The sequence below is a fragment of the Aspergillus puulaauensis genome, chromosome 4 (assembly GCF_016861865.1).
Source record: "Aspergillus puulaauensis MK2 DNA, chromosome 4, nearly complete sequence".
In the NCBI taxonomy this organism is placed as follows: domain Eukaryota; kingdom Fungi; phylum Ascomycota; class Eurotiomycetes; order Eurotiales; family Aspergillaceae; genus Aspergillus; species Aspergillus puulaauensis.
Genome location: NC_054860.1, coordinates 877992 through 895680, shown reverse-complemented (window position 1 = coordinate 895680; position 17689 = coordinate 877992). Strand labels below are relative to the sequence as shown.

Sequence of the window (17689 nt, the reverse complement as noted above, 5' to 3'; positions counted from 1 at the left end):
GTTATAGTTCAGTTGACGTAATGAAATATTTGCTGCATTCCAGAGACATTCCACCATTCCAGTCCAAGCTGATACACCCCGGAATGTAGATGAGCCTGTCAGATCACAGCACTGCAAGGTCCTGAGAGATTTTGAGCTATTAATTACAAATTTATGCATTCTAATAGGCTCGGCAGTATTGCGGCTCGAGAGCTGCTCCGAGAATCTTGACCATCGTGGACGCGTAACTGCATTGCCATGATTGACAGAGCAGGTCAATCTCACTATTATGATCTGATCAATACGGCCATATGATATAGTAAGAATACCAATTTAGCTATTTTAGTATAGATTTACAATGACTTTAGTATATCCCGCTAAATATATACGTAGTCATGTAATATATATATTTGGCGTATACTTGAATGTCTATATAATGTTATGCCGTTCTATTGGCCAGTTGAATCAAAGTGCTGATCGTTCAACTAACCATATCAAGCTAGCATGTTGATGAGGGGCACATCGATAGCCGCCGAAGTATCGTACAGCAGCAGCATATCCTGCCTTCTCTCTTTTTTCCATTTAGCAACAATACACTTCGTTCTGATGGACTTCCCGCAAAGACCAGGACAGCCACTTCTGCAACCTGCGCGCGTGCTCGTCCAGACACTGACACACCTGCTTCCCTCAGATGGAAAGATCTATAAGCCGGAAAGAAATCCTGGCGGCGATAAGCTTTACTCCATGCTTCACCGGATTTGCCAGCACGTCTGGAGTCATTCATATGACTCCGACTTCTTTCGGTGGTACGGATACAACGACGACCAGCTCGGCTACAACAACCGGCCTTGCTTTTTCCTCGTTGACCATGGCGAAGCCGATAATGAAGCCGATGTACCCGTACTTGCGTTTGAATGGACTGGCGAGGAGTTGTATGTTTTCGGCCTTGCTATTCTATTCAAATTAAGAGCTCTCGTTGATGTAAATATCCCACATATAGTAAACCCATGCCCGGCCTATTGCAGTCGCCGGATGTACAGGAGGAACTGAAGGCCACTCCATTTATGACGCCACCGCCGTCTTCAGAGCCTGCTAAGCCGTACCCTGTACGGAAAATGGTGAGAAGCATGCTACGGAGCGTCGAGCGGGTTCCGGATTGGCATCTCCAATATATCACAGGGCATCCCGAAGATATGGAGTGGCTGAAAAGGAAGCTAAGGCCTAGATTCTACGAGAATTTGCTCGCCCAGATCGAGGCGCGGCCAAGAGAGAAGGAGGAAGACGCGAAGGAGGCTTCGGAGCCTGTGTAGAAATATCTTAGATCTACTACAAACGAAATATCAAAATCTTGCAAGCATTGTCAACTCGGAAGGGGAATGCGTACTGTTGGATCTGGGGATGCTGGAGAGTACCACTGCGGTTGCGATATTCAAGAGCGTGAGCCCAGAGGTAGTTGAAATGTATATAGAAAGACTTCAACAAGATGAGGGGCGTTTTTGAGTAGAATGTTGTACTGATAACTGTTGAAGACCACAATCAGACAAGATTCTGGATGCATTTGATATGCCATCCTCTCCCCATAAGCACCCTCGAGGATGGATGTCAGCAGATGTTGTATACTTAGAGCACCGCTTGACGCTGGACTCGAAACAGACCTCTACCGTACTCTCGGTACAGACGTTTTGAACCTCGTGCAACGACAGTAAATGGATCTGCCGCCGATATGACTACGTGCTCATTTCGTTGGCACTCGTGGGTCCTGGGTATCATGGCTTGGACTGTCGGCGAAGCGACTTATTATTGCCAACTAACTATTTCGCCATATAAAGAAAGAGCGAGTGAGAGTCAGGGGGTAGCTCCTTCTTTCTTAATAGCCAGTTATACGGAAGGTACGACACGTAAGGCAGGAGCAAATATGGATAAAGCATGGCATAATAGGAAAGAGCATAGTGGTGGTGATTACGGTATTTGAAATACCAATAGTAAACCACTACCTTACGGTCATGTACAATCCACCACACATGTATAGTCCATCAAGTCCCATTCGCAGGCTGCTTGTAGACAACCCCATCAATCGCCGTCGTCATGGTACCGTTGGCATTGAATATGTTTGTCATGGAGTCGATTTCAAGATGGAATCCGCCTGGTCCAGTTCGTCTCGAGGCTTTCACATCGCCGGTCGAAGTTAGATCGGAATACCAGTCTGCACGCGCAGCCGATATGGATGTACGCGAGACGGTGACATTCTCTGTGCCGACTAGAGTGTTGACTCCGTCGTTGGAGAAGTTGGTGTACTTTACCGCAACGCCGCTGATTATGTTGTTGTTTCCGGTGATCTTGACCTTTGCGATGCCTGATACTTTGCCGTTTAATGCGTATGCACCCGGAGACACCGCATATCTTTTTGGGGCAGAGTCTTCCGGATTATACGGGACACCCCAGGGGATAAATTCCGGGACGGATGCAACAGGCTGTGGAGGTAACGGGGTACGATCCGTGAGAGTGGCGAGCATCAGCCTGTTTACCCGTCCACCTGGGGCCGTTGACACCGGGCAAGGCAGGGGATTCATCCCCCCGCATGATGGTGCCTGGACAAGAGCCTGGTAGTACATGATCTGAGTGCCATCAGGTGACCATCGCGGGTCCGCTCGGGCATTCCAGTTCGGATCGTTGATTGCCCCGTCCGTGCCATCTCCAGCGGCGTTGATCTTTTGTCCAAAGTAAGAGCCACGGTCGCCATCATGGTCGATCAGCCAGGGCTGGAAGAACCGGCGCTGTCTGTTGTTTCGTGTGGCGGAGGTGATGTCCGACGTGATGAGGTCTGTGATCGGGGGGATGTCGCGCATGCCTGAGAGCCACATCTGCCTGTCTGTGCCTCGGGTGTCGAGGACAACGGTCCATTTGTCGTCAGGCGAGATATCGACCGGGTCAACATACTCAGGGTGTTGAGTAATTCGGCGAACATTGCCAGTGGTAAGGTCTGCAGCGAATATGTCCCAGTTGGATGACTCTGCTTGATATCCTATATAGGTCACCTCCTTCCCACTGCCCGAGAATCCACGGAGCTCTCCAACGGAGACTGCGCTGTGATTTAGCTTGATCTCACTGCCATTGATTGTGAAAGGCTGCGGGGCATCAGGATCAAACAGGCGAGTGACGTTGACGACCTCGTAACGAGCAGTAAGTGGCTTCCCGGTGGTGGGAGAAGGGTTAAATCGCAGTCTCCCAAAGTACCCAAACTGGCCCAGCGCACCGTTTTCCTGCGTGAAGGAGTTAAACCCCAGGTGTACATTATCAGGATGCAGTCGAAGTTCGCGAATAGTTCCCCCTTCCCACCAGATCGGGTAAACGTGGACCTTGTCAGGGGTACACTGTGGACTTGCAAGCTGGGCCTTACCGCAGTCAACGATACTCTTCCCAGCTATGGCACGCCGACCGTCTTTGAAGGATTGAGGGTATTCCGCCAACTCCTCATTGCCTTGGTTATGGTCGTCCGGGGTGCCGCAGGTGATGCATTTCCAGGGATCGCCGTTGGGAAAGGTAGTCCCGTTCGTGCGGACTATGATTAATTGCATTCCGGCGTATATACTGGAAGGATCCGGGCTGGCAGCGGCGCCTGTGAAGTTGACTGTTGCGAGGACATGGTTTCCATCCGGCAGGAAGCCTCCACCTTGGAGGTTAGATTCGACGGCAATACACCCTGTCCCATTTGGATTGAGCTCAGGCGTGCAGGATCCTGGCTTGTCACTGGGCGCAACAGGTGGCAAGGGGAGTTCAACGATATGTATCGGTTCAGGGTCTGGTGGTGACGATGCAGCGGTGCACGATACGCCATAGCCAAGAGTAACGGCTGCAATAAGAGCAGCGGCACGAATGGCCATAACTAGATATGTGGGTCTGCGCTTCGGTGTCTGTGAAGTGGTTGAGCTGCGAAGAAGGGGTGTCTGGATATCTGTTCCCATGTGAGATGGCAGTCACTTTGGAAAAGAAAACGAACAGTCTGAGGACTCTATTTATAAATAATTGAAATTCTACATCATGGATAATGCCAAATTTCAGTCAGGGGCGTGCAAACCAGCTTATGCTTGGAAGGGCAGTGATCGTGGGGCGCGGTTCGTACTCGTACGAGTTGCCCTAACGGTGTCGTTTAGTGTCTCACTGGCTCAGTCGACAGTGATCAACAGATGAAACAGTACGTAATTATGCATAATGTGGACTGGCTGTTGGAGTAGCTTTCTGGAACTTGCCTCCCAACCAGCATTCGTCAAGTTCCGTAATCCGTGCGGACGTTTTTCATTACTGTTTGGCATATGATTTATCTTGTGAAACTCGACTAGTTATTTTTGGGAGGTCTATAAGGCTGAAAATCAATGACGTCTTTGGGAGACATCTCTGCATGTTTGAATCAGGGCTTCCCTATTCCTATGACCCGCGTAGGCTTCATAAAATATATGGCTCTCTTTCTGGAATCACTAAGCCTTATAGGGATGGAACGTGTGGCCTTGATCTTATGCTGATAATTTCATTCTGTCTGTATTAATTTCTCGTATTTATGGCTGCAACTGATGGTTTATCGTCTGTACTTTGATATTTAACCATTCAAAGATCAACAACCCTCCAATCTGGAAACATTCGCCGTCCCCTGAGCAACCCTCAGATCGTGAGTCGTGCATCCCCATGGATACAGCTCATCCGTAAACTGGCGAACCTTCGCAAGGAAATTCCTATACCACAGGCCATCCCTGAACTCGCCCAGTTTCCTAAAGAATATTAGCACAGTCATCGCAACGAATCAACAGAGCTTACATTTCACCATCTACACGGCGTATACGGTACAGCTCATGCGGAAACTCCGGTCCAAGAGGGCCAGAGCCAGAATGGAGGTCCTTTTCCAGGTCAATCACGATATGAATCTTTGGGTCTTCCTGTGGGATGTCGGGGCTGGGAGGCTGGATGTGGATGAAGTGGCGGTGCTGGGTTAGTTCGTCGACTGGGCGGTTTTTGGCGCGGAGGTAGACCCGGACGGCTTCGTGGAGGTCTTGGTGGTTGAGATCTGCTTCGGAGATGCGCAGGATGATTCGCTTTGCTTGGGCCATTGTGGGATGATGCGGGGTTGGTGGGAAGTGTGGTGGAAGGGTTTATGAGGAGCCTTACTAAGTACTGTGCATATACCCAGTACTCTAATTGGTAGTTCAAAGGAATGAAATAAATGGTGGTAACAAATAGTTAATATACCTGGCAGTCTACTAAGACACATAAGCTCACGCCATTTGCACAATCTCGCGGTAAAAGACCTTATCAAAAAACTCGCTCGACGTCCGCAGCATAGGTTGCGATATCGCCCGCGCAATAATCCCATCTGGACGCACAAGTAAAGCCTCACCTTCCTCGAGCCCAGGGAGCGAGGCCCACCTATTCTCCTCGTCCAGCCAGTTCCCATTCCTACCATCCAGGACCTCGATGTGAATCTCCCCATCTTCCGGGATTACACCTAGCCTCGACCGTGGCAACTTGGAAAATACCACAAACATATTGACCCTAAGCAGATCACGCACTGATTTGCGCACTCCCCCTTTCGTGACCCAGAAATGAGGTAAATGGTGCCCGGCCATTGTGGAGGGGTGGTAATTGAAGATGTCGAACTCGCCGTTCTCTTTGATTTGACCGTCCTCCTTGTGATTTGCCCATTTATCAACCGAAGGGTAGAACCAGCCTGTCTCGGCCCCTGGCGCGTGGAACTCACTATCCAGCACCGATTGCGCGTCAAGGACGGCGGCGCGGAGCTTCCTGTAGTCTGGGTGTGCGTCGTCAAGATAGGCGTTAAGTGATGCAACATTCTCCTCGGCAGACTGCGTAGGTTCAATCCCCAGTGCCCTATCCATGGCGAGGGCATGGTTCCGCAGATTTGACAGGCTGGTTTCGGCCACGCGGAGCGCAATTGGCCTGCGTTCTTTCTCGTATGTATCGAGGAGGGCAGTAAACCGTGTTCCATAGTTACGCCCCGGACCCCTAAGAGCCCAGCCAATCTTCCAGGCCAGATTCTGCACGTCCTGGATACCGGTATTCAGGCCCAGGGCACCCCAGGGAGGGACGCAGTGGGCAGCGTCGCCGACGAGGAAGACTCGGCCGCGATAACTGCGGAATCTATCGGCGACGACGGAGTTAACGACCCAGTGGCTGACGCTGAGGAGTTGGATCCTCTGCTCGAGCTCCGGCGGGACTTTGAGCGTCTCTCGTAGTCTGTTCGTCATGGCAGTTTCGTCGAATTTCTCTGGGTCCGTGGGATTAATCCCACAGGCAAACATCCACTCCTCGTCTTCGACTCCTCCATTATACGGTCCAAGGTGATATAAATACCCCGTATTGATACTCCCGCCCTTGGCCGGGTCAATGAACCAGGTAATCAGCACATCAGGGTCCGGATGAACCAGGCTCAACGGCGCCCTGATATGCGCCGACGCCATGGCCATAACGTCCTTCTCGCCGGACATCCCAATCCCCACCATCTGCCCAACAGACCGGCCTCCATCAGCTGCAATCACGTACGTGGCCTCGTACTTTTTCACTTCCGTTTTGCTATGCAGGACGATAACCTCGACATGGTCCCGGAACTCCTGCACATGCATAACCTCAGAACCATGGAATATCCCACGCGGGTTCAGTTTCCTTGCACGCTCCAATAGAATTGGCTCGAGGCGTATCTGCGGGAGAACGGTGATTCGACACGGACTGAACTCTTTATACTCAGGTTCATAGATGCCCCCGCCCCATGCATCCCGCGTGAAGATCTCGCGCCGCTCGTTGCCGAGACTGGTATACCAGGCTGTCTTTGAGTGCGAGTGTGCTGGGGCAGCGGCGGCTGTTACGGCGTCTTCTAGGCCCAGTGAGCGGAAGACTTCCAGGGTGCGCGGGTTCAGGCCGACGGCTTTGGGGTGGATGGAGGTGCTGGGGTATCGTTCGAACAGCTTGTGGGGGATGTTTTGGTGGGAGAGGGCGATTGAGGCGATGAGGCCGACGGGGCCGCCGCCGACGATTATCACGGACATTTTTTGGGTTTAGGATTTAGAATATAGGGTGGTTGACTACAGTGGATGGGTGGTTGTTCATGTTATCTGAAGATTGGCGGAGGTGGTGGGGTTATGTATGTGGAGGGCACGCCTTAAAATGATCGCAGAAGAGTATCAGACGAGCCAGCGAATTAAAGAGACCTTGGCATGGTGGGTCTCCCCGTTAAACCGTCGGCAGAATACGAGTAGACTCGCTTTTAATGCTGTCAACCAGCCCTATATTATCTTTGGTTCGTTCTTTACTCCTGCAATCAAGTCAGCCCTGGCATTCCCCTCTTCACACCGGGCTCGCCAAATCCAGGCGCAAGCAGTGGCCGTCTCCCCTCAATTGGAGTCCGGAAGATAGGGAAGAACTTGGCGATAGCATGCTGTCCGAATGCCTCTTCAATCAGATACACAGTCACACGCCACCAGGCAAGAATCGCGCTGACAATCCAGAAATACGCGGCGACTTTCATTCCTGTTCCAACGCCGCTGCCGAATGCGAACAGGCAGCAGGCTATGGTCGAGCCGATGGCGAGCGTTGTCAGGACGCTGCAGAGGACTAGGTCTCGGGCTGAGGCGGCGATTGCCTGGACCGCGTTAGTATTGATATTGGATCAGTTACTAAGTAAACGTACGCCAGACCATGTGAAGAAGGCCAGCACGATGAACCACGCTGCGAGCTCTGGGAAGTGCTCGTGGAGTCCGTGCGGTGGGAGGGCACCAGTGGCCTGTCATATCAGTTCAGGTTTTTTCAGTTATTCCAAAGGTGAGGGTTTGCATACAACAAGAAGATACAGCAGCCCAATACTCATCCAGAAACTCCCCCACAGAGCATGGACCACTGTAACCAGGGTATCGCGGGCTGCATAGCCATAGAGTCTCGCGATAAACTGCCCGAAACCGCCCCAGAATGCGACAAAGGGGAAGAAGATCGTTGGTGAGCTTTCATCTCCCCACTGGAATGTAGCTGGCTGTTATGAATGTTGAGCCTGAGAACCCGGCCAGTCCGAGTGCTGCGGGTGCCGCGATGGGCTGCAGGAATATTGAGACTTTTGGGTCGCGGTGCAGCACTCGGTCGATTTTCTCGGGCTGGTCTGTTTCGAGGGACATTCTGCTTTCTCCAGTCGGTATAATTGCTGGTGGATTTGTGGTGGTTGTTATGCTTGGCTGGCATTATAAACCCTTAACCTGTTGAAGTCAGACGCCATGTCAGTATTACGTTAACAGTCAGGCTATCTCTCATTTTACGTGATTATATCTCTAGCAAGGATTTAACAGGCATGGGAATTCCCACTGGGTTCATCCTTGGTTCACCCCGCGCACACCCGAGAGCCATACAATCTGCTTCTCAATACTGGGCGAGCTGGATGTGGGAACCGATAGCACTCAGTGACAGCTCGGATCGCTCGGAATTATGTCAGTAGTTAATGTACACAAGACGCGGTGACGTCTGCCATTGAATCTGATATTATCTCTCCGTCTCATATCACTGCATCACTGCTGTATTAGCTATCCAGAATCGTATTCCATCTGCTGTATGCCTTGCAAAATGTATTACATTCTATCAGCAGATGCACATCAATCTTGTCACAGCACAAACCTCAAAAACCCGTAACTCCATATAAACGCCTGCTTGGCTGCAAATGACCAGTCCTCAAGCTGTCATACTAAACATTCCTTTGAAAAAAAGAAAAAGAAAGTCATTAATCCTCATCAAGCATCGGAGCATAACACGTCGGACTGGCCAATTCCACATACTTCTTATCCCTCAATTTCTCCCCTTCCTTGATGGTATCTCCCTCCCCCATCATCCACCGCTCATCGACAACATTCTCCTCCCCACTGCCATCCCCATTCCCACCCTTGTTATTCCTCAGATCATCCTGTGTCCGGGACTCAGCAAATATATCCGCCGGCTGCACCTCATGCGGTCCTGAATTCCGGCCGATGGGTCTCGTCGCGAGCGGGTCCCGCACTGTATTGCGTAGCTGTTTCGCCTGCTCTTGCAGCTGGGGCTGCAGGGCGCTGTGGGAGGATTTGGAGCTGGAGGTGGACATTTTGGATTTGCGTTTTGGGGGGGTGTCCATTTGTCGTGTACGTTCCTTCAACTTCCTTGGTGGTGGTTGCTCTTAAGTAGGTATGTAGTAGGAAGTCGCGTGTGGCCTTTTTTTATTTTATTTTTATTTTAGAAAGTAATAGTGGGAATAGTGGAGATCTGGCGCACTAGTATGTACTGTGTAATATGCAAGAAATATATGTAGATGGTGCTTGGATGTTATTAATATACGTTGGGTGAATGGTGACGAAATGGTGGCGTTGGCCACCCACTCTATGGCTTCTTTCTCCGCTCAAATGGCTGTCTTTCTGTTGGATGGATGACAGGAAATAATATCTTAGCAGTAAAATTGTAATAACGGAAATAAACACTGCTTGATCCAAACCTGGCTTCATCTCTTAGGTAGTATAGTGATCAGCCTTATACAGCAGATCTAGCACAACCATAATTCATCGTTGTACTTGTATCACATTTAAATATTCATATGGACGAATTAGTACACTTTTCCAGAATCTCACCCACACAAAATATCAATCAAAGATCATCAAAGTCCGCCTGCGCCGCATCAAAAAGATCCGCCTCGTCATCCTGCCCCGAGTGTCCCTTCTTCTTCCCCCCATCTGTAAACGAGTACTCGTCCGAGACGAGGTTCCCCTGCTGGTCCATTGTCTGCTCGAAGTCCTCCTGTGGGTGTGGGTGTTGGTGTCCGCTCTGGGCGATACCCTGGCCCTGGCTTTTGCCCTGGCTGGGCTGGGATTGGAACTGTTGGCGTTGGTTTAGGGTCTGGTTTGTTAGTGGATGGAAGGCTGTATTATATTGGAATGAAGTACGGACTTCTTCTTGGAGGTTTGGATAGCGGGGGTTTGTGGTGGGCATTTTGGTGGTTGTCTTTGATGGTGGGTTTACTAAGGGTTTCTGGATAGTCAGTGTTTGGAATAAGAATGAGAACAGTTGATAGTAGTAGGTTTGTGTGGGTGTATTTATACTTCTGGTGGCGACTGATTCAACTCTGATGTCAGGAATAGCGGGGAGTCGGCATTATGCTGCGGAGAGCGAATACGGCTTTAAATATTGAAGAGAGGCTTGCAGCATGAAATATAGATCTACGGCTGCACTACTGCTGCCGAGTTATTAGAAATATCAAGGAGAAGAGTAATATTTACTGCCTCTGCTAACTACTCCAATAAACACTCTCAGGCGGCCCTAGATAACTCTCACGCAGCCCTCCAAGATCAATCACAATCTTCTCCAGAACGCAATTCTGCGCCCCAAGTCTGATCCTCAGCGTATGCGCCCCCGTTGTTCCAAGGTCAAGCAGATGCTCACGCTTCCAGACGTTATCCATAACAGACTCGTGCCATCCCTCCGGCAACCCTCCGGGCGTCGAAGGTGGTGAGACCAGACGATATGTAGTTGGGGACCCATCATCGAGTCGGATATCATACGTAACAGGGCTGTCCGCGTTAGTGTCGAGCGTAAAGGTAAAGTCCAGACGAGCGATGGCCGCTGCATTTGACGTGAAGGTGATGAATGGGTATTCCAAGTATTCCGAATGCGATGGAGATGCAGATGCAGTCAGGGCAATAGCGCCAGTTGGTATACGCCCGATGAATGGTAAAACCCGATAGCTGGAGAGCGACTGATTTTGGAACGATGTCGCATTGATAGAGACATGGGCGTCTGCTTCTACAAAGCCCTTGGAGTGTGTGCTCGGTATCCTGTTCTTCACGGGGACGTGGATGAGTTCGTAGTCGCCTAGCGAAGAGCGTAGATCTAGGAGTACTTCGTCGTCGAAGCCATCTGGTACGTTCGTCCAATCGACAGATACTTTGACGAGCTTGTCGTTGCCTTTTGGCTCAATCGTCCCAGTAGCTGGACTAACGGAAAGCCATGTCTGCGGGGAGGTAATCGTCCAAGCAACCGCTTTGCTTCCACGGCAGTATATCTCGAAAGATCGCGTCTTTGGCCCATACGGCTCCAATGGTGGCAGAGTTACGCCAGGCACAAAGTCTCGCCGACTTGGATGAGTGCGGTCAGACTCTTCATTTGTAAGGCCTGGCCGAACGCCCGGGTGTCCTTCAACTGCAATACCGATCCATCCGAGAATAGGGTTCGAGTCTTGACGCGCCTGCACGAAGGACAGGCCGGTTATGAGATCTCGAGACGGGGCGTGCCAGGTCTCCGTATACCCGTAGTGCGGCTGGCGCATGATGTGGTTCCATTTACCGTCAAGGAGGCTGTGGTATTCCTCGCTCAGGCTGAAGTCTTGGTCGAATAGGCGCAGGACTTCATGTAGTAAGGCGTTTGCAGTGTTTCGCCGCTGCACTCCGTATAGCTGGTTCTTTGCTTGGGTTACCCGAAGGGCGACGTAGATGTAACTGGCTTTGATGGGATGGAGGACGAGCTGGAAGTAGGATGGAGCCGTGGTTTCTGGGATCCATTTCTGTACTTCCTCTGCTTGTTCCCATAATTCCTTCCACTGGTGAAGGATATTGTCTGCCTCGCCATAGTTGATCAGTGAGAATGTATCTGCCTCGATGTGCTCATGTTTCCTCAACGCAACCACGCGGTCGTACTTCAGTAGCAGCTCAGAGCATCTCCTTGCTTCAGTCTGTTCTAGGCGCAGATTCCGCTCAAAGAAGGTGTGGAAAAAGGACTGCAGCTCGTGCATCTCTAGTGTGTTGATATTCCACGCCAGCGTCATGACAAACGTCAGGGGAAGCTCCACTGCCTTGATATCACCAACATTAAAGACCCAGATCTGGTCTGCTCCTTGGTTGTACGCATGCTCGAGCTGCTGCCATACCTTTGCGCAGGAGTTGCTGTTCATCCACTTGTAGCTCCTGGGAGCACCGACATACTCGAGGTGGTAGTAAATCTATCTAGTCAGTTATACTCTTTTAATATGGCAGACTGGCTTACTCCGGCTCTTCCCTTTCTCTTGGGCTCATCACCGCTGGGAAGTCTGCGCACAGTGCCAAAATTATCATCGGCGAAGAGGAGGGTGATGTCGTCCGGGATCTCGAGGCCGTTCGCATAGTACTCCTGGACCTCCTTGTATAGAGCCATCAATTCTGCACTGTCAGCGGCATCCGGTCTGTAGATGAGAGCAACGTACGGGGTACTCCATCCTCCTTCCCATAAGCGTCATTTATGGCGGCACGCTGAGTCGAAAGAACCTCCCTCACCACCGCAGCCGGGTCTTCAGCATCCATCGGAATGTCTCCCTCACCGCGCATACCCATTGTAATGTAACTCTCATACCCTTTAGACCGTGCTGCCCCTTCTTGGAAGTATTGACTGATTTTGTCCTTGTTCTTCAGCCACGACCAGGTTCCTTCGGGCTCATAGTATGGCTTGTCAAACCACTCATTCATGGCTCGCTGCATGGGCTCATGGTGCGAAGTGGACATCACAATCCCGTACTTGTCTGCAGTCTCTTGATTCAAGGGGTCATCCATGAAAAAGCTGTTTCCAGGGTGTGGATATCCGAACCACATCGCTGGCCAGAGGAAGTTTGCCTGCAAAGTCAGACAAGCAACACGATGTAAGTATGGTCCTCACCTTCAGTCGCAGAAGAAGCTCAAAGACTTTCTTGTAGAACTTGACGTTATAATGAGGCCCGATCTTCTCATGTACCCATTCCGACAAGGCTGGGGCTTCGTCGTTGATGAAGATGCCTCTGTACTTGACGCTGGGAGGGCCGTCTCTCGTTATAACCTCGTGTGCATAGATACTGCTTGACTTTTTCACTGGTGCATCCGCCCACCAGTACCATCTACACTAGTAAGCTATGCCTTTCGTCAGATGAAGGATGGCAACTCACGGGGAAACCCCAATTTGCTCAGAGAGGGTATACACGCCATAAATCGTCCCTCTCTTATCACTACCAGCAATCACCAGTGCTTTCTCCACACCGGGGACTGGATCGGTGACAACCTTGGTAGTATAGCACTCCCATTGGCCATCTATAGCAGAAACATCAAGCTTCCCCTCCTGGACGAGCGTGCGCACCACCGCGGACCGAGTCAGACTCCCGATGATAACAGCGGTGGCGGTTTCTGTGGTAGTCTCTTTTGTATGTCGCGAAATGGCCTGGACTTTGGGTATTACCCCTGTCACACGGGCGATATCCTCGGCAAGACTGTGGACTGCGATGTGTATTCCTTCGAAGTCATCGGCGTCGACGTAGACCGGGGCACCGTGGATGCTAATACTCCCCGTGGAGGGAGTATGGCTTGCGAACTGAGCTGCATACATTTGATGCTACAGGAATGGTACAAAAACATACAACTTTAATAGCCAGGCATTTAACGATTTAACATGTCTCCCATTATTTAAACCATCGTGGGGTAGATGCAGACCGGGAGAGAGGCGCATGTCGGCAGGTTTCCTAATTAGGGTCGGGATATCTCCTCCAACAATCAATGCACCACCCGCCCTGATTCAGGACAATCCGACGCTTGTCAATCATCCCCGTTTGATAGCCAATCGAGAAAACGATTTCGGCGGTCAACCCGGAAAATGAGACGGTATGGGCTGTGGAGAAACCCCATGGGGAGCTAGCCGGATATGCCACATGTGGTTTAAATACTGGGTGCCCCGGTGAATCACTTAGCGGACACTATCTTGCTCTCTTACTCTTGTCAGGACTTCCACACGACTTGCTTGGAGACGTATTACAAGATGGCCGCCACCGACAAGGCAATTGAAGAAGCTGCGGCTTTCCACGATGAAACGACCCAGAAAAACCGCACCAACCATGACCTGGTGGATAAGGAGGTTGCGAAATATGCCACCGACACTGCCATTGAGGTTGATGAGGCGACGAGCAAAAGGCTGAAGAGGATGATAGACAAGCGTGTTCTTGTCGTTATGATGGTGACTTATTTGATCCAGACCATTGACAAAGGGGCGCTGTCTTTTGCCTCTGTCATGGGTATTATTGAGGACACCAACCTCCAGGGTAACCAGGTATGTTATACTTTCTTGGCTATAAACTTTCGCTAACTAGTACAGTACCAATGGTTGACGACAGTTGTCTACCTCGCCGTGCTGGTTGTCGAGTTTCCGGTGCGTATAAAGCAAAAAGAAAAAGTGATATTGTGCTGACGGTTGCAGGAAAACTGGATTCTGCAGCGCGTGCCCATTGCCAAGTGGCTGTCGCTTAATATCTTCCTCTGGGGAATATGTATGTCGCTCATTGCAGCAGTGCCGAATTTCACTGGGCTGGTCATCCTGCGTACATTCATGGGTGTGTTCGAGGCTGTGTGTCAGCCGACGTTCGTGTTGCTGTCTGCAACGTGGTACAAGCGAGAGGAGCAGTCGAGCGTTATCAACATCTAATAAGATAGCAGTCCTTTTAAGATTCTGTGGCTTACAGACATAGGATTATGATGAATGGACTGCAGAATATCATCGGTGGGCTGATAGCATATGGCTTCTCGTTCGTCCGCGATGACTCCCCGCTGAAGTCCTGGCAGGCCCTGTTTATGACCTACGGGATTTTGACTGTCATCTGGGGCGTGTTCGTGGGAATGTGGATGCCCGACTCGCCGATGAGGGCGAAGTGCTGGACAGAGGATGACAAGCGACTGATGATCGAGCGAGTGCGCCAGAACCAGACTGGGCTGCAGAATCGAGTCTTTCGGCTCGACCAAGTCCGTGACGCGTTTACTGATCCTCAGCGTAAGTCTGTTTTCTATATTCTGTAGGCAGTGTTAACCGTTCAGTGTACGCCTTCGCCATCATCCAGATCTGTACTACTATTCCAGCCGGTGGAATTGGAGCGTACGCCAACATCATCATCAAGTCCTTCGGCTACAGCACGCGAGAGACCCAGCTGCTCACCATGGTCAACGGCGCCGTAACCACCATAGCCCTGCTCATCTCCGCATACCTGGACCGCAAGTACCAGCAAACCATTTACATCATGCTCGCATCCCTGGTCCCCTCGGTTATCTGCACATCAGTCCTCATCGGCGTCCCCTTCAGCCCAGCCCGTCGCGTCGGCCTGCTCATTGCATACTGGTCCTTCTACTCCTTCTTCACACTTACCTCGCTATCCCTCGCTCTGCTCTCCCGCAACGTCGCTGGCCAGACCAAGAAATCCATCATCATCGCCTCCAACTTCGTCTGCTGGGCAGCAGGAAACTCCATCGGCCCGCAGGTGTTCCGTGATAAGGACGCGCCCCGGTACTACCTCGCATTTTCCATCCTCCTAGGCTGTTTCGGGATCATTGTTGTTGTGCTCCTTGCGCTGAGACTGTGGTATGCGGCGCACAACCGCAAGCGCGACAACAGAATTAGGGCTGGCGAGGTTGTGCCTGATGTCAACTACACCCACGCGTTTGAGGACATCACGGACCGCGAGAACCCGCATTTCCGGTATATCTACTAGACTGCCTATCATATTATTTATTTAATGTACAATAAACGCGAGTCAGACTGGAGTAGACTAAGCATGCGGGGTCTACCCCAATTTCCCAATCTGGAACGGTCTCTACCAAGCGAGCCGCCCCAATTCGGGGTGTCTCCGCCCTCCCCAGCTTCTCTCCTGCATCCTCCACACTGCGATTCTGGTTAATGGGATATGGAGATTGTGTGGTCGGCTTCGCCCCAGCCGGCGAGGAAGCGGATCTCCCAAGATAAGTCTCTTTTCGCGTTTAGATGCGTCCGCTGATTGCTTTTACCTTGTCAAGAGTGCCGCTCTCGCAAGAAGAGATGCTATCATGGGAGCGTCGAGAGTGTTAAGCGGGCTGGTAGGGCTGCTGAAGATGGAGATACCGCTCAACAGCTAGCAGATGTCCAGGCGGACGAGTCGAGCCCGCATGCTTACAGCCCTGAGTTTGTGCTGGAAGACCTGTCCAAAACGCACAAGGCGGTAGCTGGAGGTCCACTGGCTCAATATAATACTTCAGCACAGTCTTCGTGGTCCTTGGCCCGGCATCAAGAGCCTGATAATCAAGACGCGCAGAATCGGTTGGTTTGGTTTAACAAGTATAGACGCAGACCTGCGCCGTCGATCACGTCCACACACCGGAAATATCTCGAGGAGTCAGGGGCCTTTCTTGAGCTTCCTAGGTCTACGACAGATGCGCTTCTACCAGTATACAACGCTGTCCTGGATGATATAATCCCAGTAGTAGACGGGGCTACCGTCCTGCGAGATCACAGTAACGGACGGTGCTCCATCTACCTCGTACGGGCGATATGCCTCGTCATTTGCAAGACCAAGCAAGCCATCCCGTTTCTACGATTAAGTGACAACGGCCCAGTGCTGAAACCATTGGACTTCGCATCCAAACTCCTCCCAGGTCTTGATGCAGCTCTCAAAGCAGACCTCGAGCCCGACCGCCTCATCAAGATCCAGATCCTAGCCCTAATTCACCTCTACAACGACGGACCCTCTGGCATCGAACGCTCCGCAGCCTACCTCTCCCAAGCAATCCGCGAAGCCTGGTCTCTATCTCTGCATTTAAGCACACCCAGTAAACCAGACCAAGCCCAATGCGATTTCCTTTGGTGGTCGTTGCGCAATTTTGACCGTCTAAACAAACCCATTACGCGCTCTGGGCCGTTTATGATTGACGATACCGATATTGGACTCCCTCGCATACAGCCCGGAATCGATAACTACAGATCCCAACTCATGGGCGTCTCCTTAGCACTCGGTGACCTCATGGCCACAGCAACAAAAGCCTACAAGGCTAGCTACACCCACGCGGCCGACGGATGCGAAGACTTCCCTTCTCTAGACGACATAGTCCCAGGCACCGCATTTACCCGCTTCCACAGATCCCATAAAGGTATGTCCCTTCTCGTACTAGCAAGACCGAACCCCAAAACACAAAACTAACCAAAGTATGTATATGTCTATATCCAGCATACCTCGAAACATGGTACCACGCCTCCTCCATGCTCTCCTGCCGGTACAGCGGCCCGAGAAGCCCCCAATACACCCGCCGCCTCGCCTCCGCAGACAGAATCGTGCATATCATCACAGAAACAGGGAACGAGGGCCTCGGGCTCCCGCCGCTCCCGCTCGTGCCGTACGCGGTATCCATGGCGACGACGGTGGTGTACCGCGCGTGGCGCGATAAAGTGCGTGATCTGCATTCTACGTACGCGGGTCTCTGCCTGTGCTGTGAGGCGCTGGAGGCGTTGAGCTTGGTATGGACGGGTGCGCGGAGCGTTGCGAGTCTTGCGCTGGGTTTAAGGGGGGCTATGGATGCTGTTGAGGCGAGGGGCTCGCCTGGTATCGGCACGGATTCCCCCCGTCAGATTGATAGTGGGATTGTTATGGATTCTGGAGAAGGAGAACCGGCAATGCGAACCCCTGTTCTTAGCTACTCGGGCCAGGATAGAGATGGGGAGCGGGAGCCGGTGCACTTTGGGGACGGGTGTGATCAAGGTGATGACTTCTGGGCGGGGCTGGAGAGGGCTTGCTTGCATTTCGATACCACGTTTGATGGTTTCCTAGAGTATCGCGGGTTTGGGGATTTCGGGGAGTTTATTGCTGATGAGTATGACATTCAGCAGGGGGGCGGGGGTGATTGATAAACAAGAAATATCACATTGACAGTGGAATTCCTTTCTTAAA

The 17689-nt window shown here is 51.5% G+C and overlaps 11 protein-coding genes across 11 annotated transcripts; 4 read left to right on the top strand and 7 right to left on the bottom strand.

Annotated features, from left to right (window-relative positions):
* Window positions 1-585: 585 nt before the first annotated feature.
* APUU_40381A (uncharacterized protein) lies at window positions 586-1289 on the top strand (the record flags this gene model as incomplete). The annotated part of the gene is made up of 2 exons (XM_041703446.1): window positions 586-911; window positions 980-1289. 2 exons carry the CDS (start codon window positions 586-588, stop codon window positions 1287-1289), a joined length of 636 nt encoding a protein of 211 aa, XP_041556131.1.
* A 723-nt stretch (window positions 1290-2012) lies between these two features.
* Window positions 2013-3941, bottom strand: APUU_40380S (TolB family protein; the record flags this gene model as incomplete). The annotated part of the gene is made up of 1 exon (XM_041703445.1): window positions 2013-3941. One exon carries the CDS (start codon window positions 3939-3941, stop codon window positions 2013-2015), a length of 1929 nt encoding a protein of 642 aa, XP_041556130.1.
* Window positions 3942-4585: 644 nt separating this feature from the next.
* Window positions 4586-5075, bottom strand: APUU_40379S (uncharacterized protein; the record flags this gene model as incomplete). Its single annotated transcript, XM_041703444.1, has 2 exons — window positions 4586-4739; window positions 4786-5075. 2 exons carry the CDS (start codon window positions 5073-5075, stop codon window positions 4586-4588), a joined length of 444 nt encoding a protein of 147 aa, XP_041556129.1.
* A 165-nt stretch (window positions 5076-5240) lies between these two features.
* Window positions 5241-7025, bottom strand: APUU_40378S (uncharacterized protein; the record flags this gene model as incomplete). The annotated part of the gene is made up of 1 exon (XM_041703443.1): window positions 5241-7025. The coding sequence occupies one exon, from the start codon at window positions 7023-7025 to the stop codon at window positions 5241-5243; it is 1785 nt and encodes a 594-aa protein (XP_041556128.1).
* A 272-nt stretch (window positions 7026-7297) lies between these two features.
* Window positions 7298-8141, bottom strand: APUU_40377S (uncharacterized protein; the record flags this gene model as incomplete). Its single annotated transcript, XM_041703442.1, has 4 exons — window positions 7298-7618; window positions 7667-7759; window positions 7814-8002; window positions 8055-8141. The coding sequence occupies 4 exons, from the start codon at window positions 8139-8141 to the stop codon at window positions 7298-7300; spliced, it is 690 nt and encodes a 229-aa protein (XP_041556127.1).
* Window positions 8142-8734: 593 nt separating this feature from the next.
* Window positions 8735-9118, bottom strand: APUU_40376S (uncharacterized protein; the record flags this gene model as incomplete). Its single annotated transcript, XM_041703441.1, has 1 exon — window positions 8735-9118. One exon carries the CDS (start codon window positions 9116-9118, stop codon window positions 8735-8737), a length of 384 nt encoding a protein of 127 aa, XP_041556126.1.
* A 503-nt stretch (window positions 9119-9621) lies between these two features.
* Window positions 9622-9963, bottom strand: APUU_40375S (uncharacterized protein; the record flags this gene model as incomplete). The annotated part of the gene is made up of 2 exons (XM_041703439.1): window positions 9622-9870; window positions 9922-9963. 2 exons carry the CDS (start codon window positions 9961-9963, stop codon window positions 9622-9624), a joined length of 291 nt encoding a protein of 96 aa, XP_041556125.1.
* A 295-nt stretch (window positions 9964-10258) lies between these two features.
* Window positions 10259-13347, bottom strand: APUU_40374S (glycoside hydrolase family 115 protein; the record flags this gene model as incomplete). The annotated part of the gene is made up of 5 exons (XM_041703438.1): window positions 10259-11965; window positions 12010-12161; window positions 12206-12608; window positions 12652-12865; window positions 12914-13347. 5 exons carry the CDS (start codon window positions 13345-13347, stop codon window positions 10259-10261), a joined length of 2910 nt encoding a protein of 969 aa, XP_041556124.1.
* A 426-nt stretch (window positions 13348-13773) lies between these two features.
* APUU_40373A (uncharacterized protein) lies at window positions 13774-14433 on the top strand (the record flags this gene model as incomplete). Its single annotated transcript, XM_041703437.1, has 3 exons — window positions 13774-14061; window positions 14107-14160; window positions 14209-14433. The coding sequence occupies 3 exons, from the start codon at window positions 13774-13776 to the stop codon at window positions 14431-14433; spliced, it is 567 nt and encodes a 188-aa protein (XP_041556123.1).
* Window positions 14434-14480: 47 nt separating this feature from the next.
* APUU_40372A (uncharacterized protein) lies at window positions 14481-15487 on the top strand (the record flags this gene model as incomplete). Its single annotated transcript, XM_041703436.1, has 2 exons — window positions 14481-14775; window positions 14820-15487. The coding sequence occupies 2 exons, from the start codon at window positions 14481-14483 to the stop codon at window positions 15485-15487; spliced, it is 963 nt and encodes a 320-aa protein (XP_041556122.1).
* A 269-nt stretch (window positions 15488-15756) lies between these two features.
* On the top strand, window positions 15757-17646 carry APUU_40371A (fungal specific transcription factor domain-containing protein; the record flags this gene model as incomplete). The annotated part of the gene is made up of 3 exons (XM_041703435.1): window positions 15757-15760; window positions 15789-16895; window positions 16973-17646. The coding sequence occupies 3 exons, from the start codon at window positions 15757-15759 to the stop codon at window positions 17644-17646; spliced, it is 1785 nt and encodes a 594-aa protein (XP_041556121.1).
* Window positions 17647-17689: the final 43 nt, after the last annotated feature.